The sequence below is a fragment of the Phacochoerus africanus genome, chromosome 4 (genome assembly GCF_016906955.1).
Source record: "Phacochoerus africanus isolate WHEZ1 chromosome 4, ROS_Pafr_v1, whole genome shotgun sequence".
NCBI lineage: Eukaryota > Metazoa > Chordata > Mammalia > Artiodactyla > Suidae > Phacochoerus > Phacochoerus africanus.
The window spans coordinates 89,984,869-89,997,363 of NC_062547.1; the positions used below are offsets into that span (position 1 = coordinate 89,984,869).

Consider the following 12,495-nt stretch of genomic DNA (forward strand, 5'->3'; position numbering starts at 1 on the left):
CGGCCTACACCAGAGCCACAGCAATGCGGGATCTGAGCCGTGTCTGCAACCTACACCATAGCTCATGGCAATGCTGGATCCTTAACCCACTGAGCAAGGCCAGGGATCGAACCCGCAACCTCACGGTTCCTAGTTGGATTCGTTAACCACTGAGTCACGACAGGAACTCCATCACTGGGTATTTTTGACTATGTGTGTGAAATTTACCTCTGCCACCCTTTCTCCATCAAGCTATCTCAGGCTCTGATAATGTTTTATAAGGCCTGTTACTATACTCTCCTAATAGTGTTGCCCTATGTATCCATTTTATATGCTATCTTCCTAAAACATAGCTCTCTTCCACATAGATGAGAAAATTTAAAATTTCTCAGTATTCAAAGCCCTGAAGACATTGTGTTTCCATATTTCTTTTTCTTGCTTTGCTGCCTCCCAGTCTACACTACCAGCCACTGAGTAATAATTTTGTCTCACACAATTTCCCCTTCTCTTTATTTTGTTTAGGCTTTTCTCCACCTCCAGTGAACAGATTCTTCTCAATGGTATTAATCTCCGCCCTTCCCCCATATGCTTTACAAAATATATATTAATATGAAAGATGAAAATGCAGATGTAGAAGATAAGCAAGATCAAACAACTAGATGATCAGAATCATAGAACTATAACACTCTTATTTGACAGATGATAAAATTAAGGGCCATATGTATTGTCTGGTTAAGCTAGACAGATAATTCAAGAGCTGTGACAAGAATCCACATATTCTGAAATACTCTAATATCCACGACTGGATCCATGTAGAGAGAAGAGCAGAATGATTAGAGGTTTTTTTTGGGCTTCATTAAAAAAAAAAAATGACTAGCTACGTAGCTTTCTTCACTATGAAGTTTAAAACTACCCTATAAGCACTGAATTCAGTTTACAAATCCGGGAGGGGAATATTATCTGTGTCAGTGTAAGTTGGAAATATCCTATTATATTTTTAGAGTTCTTTTTTTTTAAAAAATGATCATCTAATGATACATTTCAGAGGCTGTTTGAAGAAAGATGTTTGTATTTCACCTAGGCATAACCATTGTGGTAGCCCCTCATTTTTCCTTAACGGAGTTTCCTCTTTTTCCTGTCAAGCTAGTGAGTTGATGAGTATAATGCTATACTGAATATTTGTTGTTTCTGCCTATTCTTTCTTCTGCTAACAATTCCTTGAATTTTCTTTGGCCTCCCTTATTGTCCTTTGTGCCTTGAATGAGGCTCAGGGAGTGGGTGTATAACCTAACCTGGCTGATAAAGCAACTATACTCCTGGTCATAACTGGCTCATGAATGAGCCTATGTACCCAAGCTAAGTACAGTATCCAGTTCAGTTAGTGGTTTCCAATACCTGTGTTTAACTGATAGAGCTGTTCTCTTTTGTGCTCCACAGGGAGCCGTGAGGATGTAAATCTGGAGCTTCACACAGCCTTCTTGCCAGATGAGGGGAACAGAGGTAAGCAATGAATACAGATGGGGTCCTGATGACATTATTTGAACAACTGGAATGAAATGTGTCCCAAAGCAAATTTTATCTGGACTTTTCAGATACATGATCCAGTCATAGTCTCTTTCAATATGAGCCTAGTTGGGTTATCTGTACCTTATAATCAAAAGTGTCTCCAGACAAAGCTCACTAAGACATTTTCAATAAAAGTGTTTGCTACTAATGATTAGAATTTGCCTTACAGCTCAACCCAAATGCACAGTTACACACACATTTATCCCTCCCCCAACTGCCCTTTACCCCCTGATAAACATGTTTTCCATATCTGTGAGCCTCTATTTTGGAAATAAGTTCATCTGTATATATATATTTAAATACTACACATATAAGCAATATCATATAATATTTGTCTGGCTTACTTTACTTGGTATGATAGTGAAGGTCCATGTTTCTGAGAATGGCGTTATTTCATTCTTTTTTATGGCTGAGTAATAGCCCATTATATATATGTACCATATCTTCTTTACCCATTCCTCTGTGGATGGATATTTAGGTTGCTTCCACGTCTTGGCTATCGATAATAGTGCTGCAATGAACACTCGGGTGCATGTATTTTTTTTTCCCCCCACTCTTTCTTTTTTTTCAAATGGCTGCACTCACAGCATATGTTAAGTTCCCCGCCCAGGGACTGAACCCAAGCCACAGCTGTGACCTATGCCACAGCTGAGGCAATGCCAGGTCCTTTAACATACTGTGCCACACTGGTGATCAAACCGATAACTCCACAGTCAACCTGCTGCAGTTGGATTTTTTTTGGGGGGGGGGTCTTTTTTTTAAGGCTGTACCCACAGCATATGGAAGTTCTCAGGCTTGAGGTCAAATCAGTGCTATAGCTGCTGGCCTACACCACAGCCATAGCAATGCAGGATCTGAGCCACATCTGTGACTTACACTGCAGTTCACAGCAACGCCAGATCCTTAACCCACTGAGTGAGGCCAGGGATGGGACCCAAGTCCTCATGGATACTAGTCAAGCCATGATGGGAACACCTATGTTTTCTAATTATGGTTTTCTCTGGATATATGCCCAGGTGTGGGATTGCTTAGCATATGGTAGTTCTATATTTAGTTTTTCAAAGGAACTTCTATACTGTTCTCTATAGCGGTCACACCAATTTATAGTCCCGCCAACAGAGGGTTTCCTTTCTCCACACTCTCTCCAGTGTTTACTGTTTGTAGACTTTTCGATGGTGGCCATTCTGATTGGTGTGAGGTAATACCTCATTATAATTTTGATTTGCATTTCTCCAATAATTAGCGATGATGATCATCTTTTCATGTCCTTTTTAGCCATCTGTCTGTCTTTGGAGAAATGTCTATTTAGGTCTTCTGGCCATTTTCTTTTTGATTGCACTGTTAGTTTTTTTCATATAAAGCTGTGTGAGATGTCTGTATATTTTGGAGATTAATCCTTTGTCAGTTGGTCATTTGCAAAGATTTCCTCCCTTCTGTGGGTTGTCTTTACTTTTTATTTTTTTTGTTTTTGTTTTTTATTAAATGATTTCCTTTGCAGTGCAGAAGCTCTTAACATTAATTAGGTCCTGTTTGTTTATTGTTGCTTCTATTTTCATACTCTATAGGAGGTGGATGAAAAAGATATGGCTGCAATTTATGTCAGAGAGTGTTTTGCCTATGTTTTCCTCTGAGAATTTTATAGTATCTGGCCTTACATTTAGGTCTTTAATCCATTTTGAGTTTATTTTTGTGTATGGTATTAGAGATTGTTCTAACATCATTCTTTTACATTAGCTGTCCAGTCATGGTTTTACTACATACACATACAGAAAGATAGATACGTATGTGAATGTGTGTATACACATATATCTATCTTCTAGTTCTGTTGGTTGAGAGGGCTAGAAGCTTTATCCTTCCAATGGGTTCTAAAATGCTACTCTCTACCAAAAGGAACCAGGAACCCTTAAAAATGGCTGTTTCCAGGGCTAAAGCTGGGAAAATATGAGCTTCAAAATGCTCAAAGAATAATGGGGACATGTCAAAAGGACAAATGACCCACCTTGAAGGGGTTCCAACTGGGCAAATCTGAAATTATTTTAGTACTAAAGAAAGCTCTACTGAACAAAAAGTAAGAATTGGAGTTCCTGCCATGGCTCAGTGAATCTGACTAGGAACCATGAGGTTGTGGGTTCGATCCCCAGCCTTGCTCAGTGGGTTAAGGATCTGGCGTTGCCGTGAGCTGTAGTGTAGGTCACAGACATGGCTCGGATCCTGAGTTGCTGCATCTCTGGTGTAGGCTGGCAGCTACAGCTCTGATTCAACCCCTAGCCTGGGAACCTCCATATGCAGCGGGTGCGGCCCTAGAAAAGGCAAAAAGACAAAAAACAAACAAACGAAAGTAAGAATCTATGAGTATACTGGATATACATAAATGAATGGAGAAGAAAGAAAAACTCTTGGTTATAGTAGAAAGTCAACTAATAAATGGAGAAGGAAAGACAATCAGAACATAGCCATCAGTCAGTCAACAAAGTGAAAAAATGATTCAGGAGAGAATCATCAATGGATACCAAAAGTAGCAGATTAAAGTATGATCATTGTGATAATTAATGTCCAAGCATGTCTCCACAAGTTGATAATTACAAAGGGAAAAAAGGCAATTTTACACTGGAGAAACCTACCACATACCACCATAACTAAGTGATCAAAGTTAACATCACAAGTAATGAACAAATCATCATCATATGCTTCCTGAAATGAAGCACTAAGCAAAATACAAAATTACTTGCGAGGATTCCTGCCAAATGTATGTAACGTGAATTGAATCATGAGGAAACATCAACAAGACCAACTTATGGGGCATTCTGTGAAACAACTGGCTTGCAGTCAACAAAAGTCCTAGATAAAGAAAAACAAAAGTGAAGGAACTATTCTAGGTTAAAGGAGACAAAGAGATATGACATGAATGCAGCAAGTGAACTAGGATTTTAGTTACAAAGGATTTTGTTGGGACAACTGGTGAAATCCAAATAAGGTGTGCCGATGAGAAAATAGCATTATATCAACGTTAATTTTCTTGCTCTGATCCTTATACTGTGGCTATGAAAGGTAATGTCTGATTTTTGGAAACAAAAGTATTTGAAAGGAAAAAAGGATATAAAACATATTTGGAAACAGCAAAACCAAAACAACCAACCAGTTTAACATGCTGCTCTGAGGAGCCAGAGGCTTAATTGTATTGAGAGAAAATGAAAAAATGGTTATAATTTTAAATACGGACAAAAAAATTCAAAGAACTTGGAATTCAAAATAATACAGATGAATTATCACTACAATATAATCAAGAGTATTTAGAGGGGAAAACATCCCTTTGTAATACTTCTGCTTTATTTCATGTAAACCTTATTTTTTTTTTTTTTTTTTTGCTGGAAAGTCATCAGTTGTCTATGTTTTTTTTTTTTCTTATTATCGATCATTCTCAGAGGAATGCTTTTCCTTTTCTGTGTTTAAGTGATGACTTTTTTCTCTTTCTAAAGAGAAAACTACAGGTGTTTGCCCATCCACAACTTTTCCCTGTTGACATTCTTTGAGGGGGGTGTACCCATCTATGGTATATATTAACAGAAGGGACTGCTTCCAACTTGTTCATGTGCCTACACATGTGCTGGCAAAACACCCCTTTCCAAGTGGTGGTTGGATAGTAGTTTGATATGCACAGTCAACACCCTAATTCCCATTGTTTCTCAGAGTCTAAAATAATGCAGAGCTGCTGACTTGATATAGTATATTCTCCTATCCATGATGCTTGGCTCTATGAAATCCCAGAATTTTTTAGGTACCTTAAAACTAAAAATCATCAGAAAGCATAACTATCTCCTCATGTAATACTATATAATACTCTTTACTTGGATAACACGCCCACTAGGTACAACACACCATCCTCAATATCAAATCCTGCCCACCTTCCTTGATGGCTTTTGGAAGAGAGCATCTCCAGATGAGTGTACAAAATGTGGTACTATAGGGGTGGGCAGTGGTGGGTGTGAACTGTATTCTGGCTGCTTGCAGGGGTCAGGAAGGGTAGATGGTCTTCTTGGTTCTAGATAGGAGGGCTTAATAGTTAAGATGGGCCATCCATCGTGCTTTTTAACTCAGTTTCATTAGACATGCAGATAATAGAAGTTCCAGATCCTGGCAATAGAAAGATTGGCAGAGTTTTCCTTGTTATTGAAATATGCTTTTTCTGCATCTTTACTCATATTGAGCTGCTAGTAAGGTGTCATTTTAAAGTGATATGTTGAAATTGGAAAGGTATATAGCAAGGAGTAAATAGAAATGTGAATATTAAAAAGCATATATGCAAACCAAAGGAAATTTAGTGGATATAGACAGTCATGTTACAACATAATCATGCAAAACAGTGTCTTACAAGATTGGTTGAAATTAAACGGTATGCTGAAAACCCAAATGGAAGCAACATCATCATTCTCTCCACCCCAAATATAATTAGCAAGTGTCATAGCTATTGAAACTAAGAGACAGGCAGACAGTATAAATTAAATATTTCCTCTCTGACAGTTACTTAATTGAGAAGAAAATGATTGCTGCTTTAGAATTAGCAATGGATGCAGGATGATGCTTTCTGTACCATCCATACCTGACTTTAAATTCTCTTGAAGTTAAAATTAACATTAAACATTGGATCAGTTTCATGTTTATTTAGCATTAAGGCCACTACTCATCAGTGAAGGTACCTCTACACATTAGCAAAAGCATCCCTTCTGGGCAGATAACCCACAGATTTCACAAATTAAAAACAGCTATCTTTCAGTCTCCTACTGACTCCCTTGACTCAGGCATCTCTGTGTAGCACACATACTATACAAATGTATGGAACAGAACTCTCTCACATATTAAAGAACCCAAGGATTCAAGTCAAGGAAAAAAAATCTCCAGGATCATCGTGTTAAAATCATGCTAATTTTAAAATTGAAAGCTTAATTTTTAACTTATGCCTATATTTGTGACATTATCAAGAGACAAAAAATATTTATGTAGTCAAATCACACCCACAAAACATGTAAGGAAAATTCTCAGGATGTCAAATACATGCTTACAAGTGTAAGAATAGCAATTTAGCCCACTGGTTCCAGGCAAATGTGTAAATCTAGGGGTAACTAGAACAGCAAATGTAATCATAATTCCTCTGATTTGGTGATTATATGCCAACTGGGTGATTATTATAGTCATTTTATAAAAATTATCATAGATTTTATGATTTATTTTTCTGAGGGTCTGCTAATCTACACTGAGTGCATGTTTACAGTAGAACTTGAAGTGAAAAAAAAAGACATAATTTCAACTTATACATACTTTTTCTAAAAACATGAAAATATATTTTGAATGATTACTTAAAAACTAATATAACCAACTGTAGGGCTTTCAAAAGAAAGAGAATTCTGTTTTTAAGTGCTACAAAGTGCAAAGAAAATGAAAAAATACAATATACTCACTGAATTGGCATTTGTTGGATTTGGCCAAGGTCTACCACCAGCTGGACCCCTATAAGACAGTATGATAAATGAAATTTTAACTGACGTTTTGAATGTTTCACTATAAGCAAAAATATCATAAAATACTAACATTTATAATTTAGTTACCATGCAGTTCTAATTATTCTTTATATTTATTTTCACAGCTTTTATATTTCTGAAGTTTAAGAATTTTATCATTTTCCAAAACAGCTTCATTTCCAAATCAAACTGCTTTTAGTAAGCCTAGATTTAAGTTCACTTACTGCATAGCCACTAAATGTGGTAATCACCTATAGCAGTAAATACATACAGATATTTATATTTATAAAAACCTGTTTTTGGAGTAAAAAAATCACTGAACAAATAAATAGAAACTATAATATTGTGCCATCAATTTACGTGCTGCATGTATCATTGAAAATGAAAATGAAATTATCTGTAAAATAAAATATATATAAAATGATTGCTGTTAAGCTACAAATGTATATAGAGGGTATCTAAATAATAATTTCAAAAAATTGCATAGAATATTATGTAACTTTATAAAGCTATGTATCAATTTATCTTTCAGTGCTACTGATGATTTAGTTACTATTAAACAAGGGAATCTTTTCTTGTTTTCATAACTATTTCAAGAGAATGACTGGAATAAATCTTGGGAAAGATAGGAGGTAATCTATGCCAATGTATGTCAATATATTCATGTTAGAGTGGAGGAGGATGTTTCCTATTTTATAGCCTAAAAGGACATAACATTTTTAAAACAAAATGAATACCTAAGTAAGAAAAAAAAAAATCTCTTGTCCTTAAGCTTTTAGTATTAAGTAGACCTGAATAAATACTGTCTGATAAAAAGAACACTACTGTCAGCAGGTCCTCTGTAATTATGGTCATTCAGCATTCCCTTTTCCTCTAGGAGTTCCCTGTGGCACAGGGATCTTGCACTGTCTCTGCAGTGGCTCTGGTTACTGCTGTGGCATGGCTTCAGTCCCTGGCTCGGGAACTTCCACGTAAAGCAGGCATGGCCAAAAAAATTCCCTTTCCCTTTAATCTCAGTGAAAAGACTGTGATTTTTTTATTTAATAAGAAAAAAAATGTCCCCTTATTCTTAATCTAGGGAGCTTAAAAGTTCTGAGTGTTAAAGGCTGTCCAAGTTGACTATATTACCCATGTTCGCTTGGAATATATACAACCATTTTGAGTTTTATTTTGAGATTCCCCAGGAATGTAAACGGCAGGGTAAGGTATGAAAAATTGTATCTTTCAGCTCTATTGGGATGCTCAAGTGCAATTTTTCCCAATTCTGCTTAAGAAATAGAAGGGCAAAATAAGATGCCAGAGGACACTTGGTCAAAATATTATGCATAGGAAGAAGGTGAGAGGCACTTTTATTGTCTCTGGAAATAGTTCCCCTCTAAGATGCTGATGAGGACTTTACAATTAGTTATTGGAACACTGTAGACAAGTGATTTTTTACATACAGGATTCAATTTCCTAATGGACAGAAACTGCGGTAAAGCATAGGATATATGTTGATCAAGTAGGGCATTTGACTTGTTTGATGTTAAATAAACCACAGTAAAGAAACTGGGAGATAATTACCTTAAAACAACATAAGACAGGAGTTCCCGTCGTGGCTCAGCACTTAACAAACCCAACTAGGATCCATGAGGATGTAGGTTCCATCCCTGGCCTCACTAAGTGGGTTAAGGAGCCGGCGTTGCCATGAGCTGTGGTGTAGGCCGCAGATGTGGCTCAAATCTGGTGTTGCTGTGGATGTGGTGAATACTGGCAGCTGCAGCTCCAGTTGGACCCCTAGCCTGGGAACCTCCATATGCTGCAGGTACGGCCCTAAAAAGCAAAAAAAGAAAAAACAAAACAAAACGAACAAAAAAACACCACACCACCAATATAAGACAAAAATTTGTATACAATGATATGCAGATAATCTGATAATTTTGAAACAGTATGTTCAAACAAGGACTGTATGAATAAGATACATTAAATATAAAATAATTCTGTCAATCTGATTAATATTAAATCAATATGATAAACTAAATGTTAAAATAATTAAATATTTCACTTAAGTAGCAAATAAAAATAAAAATTAAATAACATTAAATTAAATGTTAAATTTAGGAGTTCCCGTCGTGGCGCAGTGGTTAACAAATCCGACTAGGAACCATGAGGTTGCGGGTTCGATCCCTGCCCTTGCTCAGTGGGTTAACGATCCGGCGTTGCCGTGAGCTGTGGTGTAGGTTGCAGACGCGGCTCGGATCCCACGTTGCTGTGGCTCTGGTGTAGGCCGGTGGCTACAGCTCCGATTGGACCCCTAGCCTGGGAATCTCCATATGCCGCGGGAGCAGCCCAAGAAATAGCAAAAAGACCAAAAAAAAAAAAAAGTTAAATTTATCCTAAGAACCATAAAATACCTTTTATGCATTTCAATTGTTTGACAAATACTATTCTCAGGTCATCACGTATTTCATATTAGATTGTATTTTAATATAATAGGCTAAATATTAATTCATTCAGATAAGCTAAATTTTCCCCAATATTACTACTGTTTTTGGAAACATTTTAGGTTTTGTAAATACCAGTAAATAAAGTGGGGGTTATAGCAGGGAGTAGTTCTGTTAGAACAATTCCTTAAATGCAGTAATTCCTACTCCTTTTGAGGGCCATCAGTATTATTGAGTAATCTACCAACTATAATGTAGTCATTATTTTGAATATAAATTTCTACACAGGTATAGTTTAAAGTAGAGTATAGGATTAGCCTCATTTAAAAGTAAAGGGGGGAGTTCCCATCATGGCGCAGTGGTTAACGAATCCAGCTAGGAACCATGAGGTTGCGGGTTCGATCCCTGGCCTCGCTCAGTGTGTTAAGGATCCGGCGTTGCCGTGAGCTGTGGTGTGGGTTGCAGATGCGGCTCGGATCCCGCATTGCTGTGGCTCTGGCGTAGGCTACCGGCTACAGCTCCGACTAGAGCCCTAGCCTGGGAACCTCCATATGCCTCAGAGTGGCCCTAGAAAAGGCAAAATAAATAAAAAATAAATAATAATAATAATAATAAAATAAAAGTAAAGGGAAAAATGAAAACTTGGAGTGTACAGATAGGAGAATCAAGGCAACCATGACTACCAAAGAGAAAAAATTTTTTTTCTGTAATTCATTTTGTTTCCAGATAATAACCATACAAACTTCATAATTCTATAGGATATGATCTAGGACAAGAAAGTCTAGGTCCTTTGAAATTCTCTGTCCTCTTAGTAACCATAAAATACCAAGCTATACAAAGTTTAATTAAAAATATTTTAATGCTGAATCCTACACGCTTTTGAAACTTGTAAAAATGTAGATTATTTAGAAATATAATTTCCTTTAAAAATTAATTGATAATACAGTTAAAAACATTTACGTTGTGGTTATAGTTTGTAAATTCTACTTTAAATGACCAAAATTGATTTTAAATTTTATTTCTAAATATGTAATACTAGTTACAGAAACATTAAAAGTATATTCTCATTTTAATTTTAGATGATACTACATATAATTTATCCTGAGTTTAGACCATGGAAATTTAAAAATTATATCAGAATTACCATTTTCTTTAGAGGTGAGCAATATATACTTTTTTTTTTTTTTTTGGTTTTAAGGGCCACACCCGTGGCATAGGGAAGTTCCCAGGCTAGGGGTCTATTCAGAGCTGTAGCGCTGGTCTACACCACCACAGCCACAGCAACACGGGATCTGAACTGCATCTGTGATCTACACTACAGCTCAGGGCAATGCCGGATCCTTAACCCACTGAGCAAGGCCGGGGATCAAATCCATATCCTCATGGATACTAGTTAGGTTCGTTACTGCTGAGTCACAATGGAATTCCCCAATATTTGTTAACAATGAAATTATCAAAATTTTATGCCAAATGGTTTGCTCTTAGTAAGAGATAAAGTTGCAATTAGAATATGGTAATTAGTTACTTTAGTGACCAGGGCTGGGTATTTTTTACTGTCATAATTCTGTGGCCAATAAGAAAAAGTGATAAGCTAAAGAAACTTCATCCAGACATGACTGTCTGGCAGATTCCTTCTGATCCCAACACACAATAAGGTGACACTATTCTAAAGCCTTCTCCTTTAATTTTTGTTACCTGACATGTAAAAAAGTGACATGAAAAAAGCCATAATACCAGTTAGAAATACTTAATTGCCATGACATAGTAAGATTTCCTTTGTTTTAAAGATAATAAATTATGACATGAGCTTCAATAAAATTTACTCTATTGAGTACAATGGAGACAATAATAAGTTTTATTTATGTCTCTTTAAACTTTTACTTACTATGTTGGGACCAATATCAATAAAAGAATTACTCTCTCTGGCTGGGTCTTCCATACTTCAGAACTTTCCCTGTTAGAGGGAAATATTTATGGTCTTGTTGTCCTTGAAGAAATCCTAATTTATAGAAAACTGAAAATGATGTTAAGACCCCAAATAAAAGTCAATAGTAATATTTAATGGAAATTTGAGCCTGTAAAGTTTAATCATTCTTAAAAAATGAGAAATTATATAAATAATAAAATAATATGTAATAAAAACACCTCAAAATATCTGTGTATATTTAAATGAGAAACTCAAATATCAAAAAAAGTCATATTAAAATTTTCAGCCATACTTTTAGTCTCCATCGTCTAGGGTGTTAAAGGTCCCCATATTTATCTGTTTAAATGTATGTGAGAAGGGAATTAGACAATTTAAAGCAGCTATTTGAGTCTTTCAGATGTCACATGAAAATAACTTTTCTCTATAGTAGCAAAATGAGGTTAATCTAAAGTTGACCACATGGCTGACTGTCATGAAGAGTAATACAGAAAAATGATATTAGATTCTTAATATTTAAAGCAAATTCTAGGTTGATCATGGTATTCAAAATCTATACTCTTTACATCTATACATAGTATTCAAATTTATTCCTTAAAAGCTATTCCATTTTAAAGTCAGAATTTTAGGTAACTTTTATATATATATATATCTAAATACTACTGTTAAAAGAGTTTCAGCTTTTGATAAAAGCACAGAATACCACTTCTTTTGTAGCAACCATGAATAAAGCTAAATCTTGGAGGAATTTAAGAAAAAATCAGACTTCGTGTCTACCCATTTTTACTTTACAAGTAAAAAGATGCGATAGGAAAATGTGACCTACTTTTCCTCCTTGTTCTGCTAGTTTTGAGTCTGGCTGGTATGCACCTATTAACCTATTTTCTATTTTAGCTAAAACTGCTTTCCATGAAAATGGTTCCAAATACTAAAACAAATCCCAATGTACATCAAAAAAGCTTACCTCAGGATATATCCACTGCCATTAAATGATGGCAAAGTTGTTTAATTTTATAGGTAAGTAACCAAAACGTGAACTAATAGAAAATACTTGAGAGGAGACTACCCACAACCCCTACCCAGAACTCTT

At 35.9% G+C, this 12,495-nt stretch overlaps 1 protein-coding gene across 5 annotated transcripts in view; it reads right to left on the reverse strand.

Moving 5' to 3' along the window:
* Positions 1 to 12,495, reverse strand: part of SSBP2 (single stranded DNA binding protein 2) — a 310,607-nt gene that overhangs the window by 33,062 nt on the left and 265,050 nt on the right. For all 5 annotated transcript variants that reach the window (XM_047778217.1, XM_047778218.1, XM_047778214.1 and 2 more), the window contains one exon: positions 6,999 to 7,047. In XM_047778217.1, the coding sequence (XP_047634173.1) occupies positions 6,999 to 7,047 (49 nt within the window). The remainder of the gene's footprint in view (positions 1 to 6,998; positions 7,048 to 12,495) is intronic.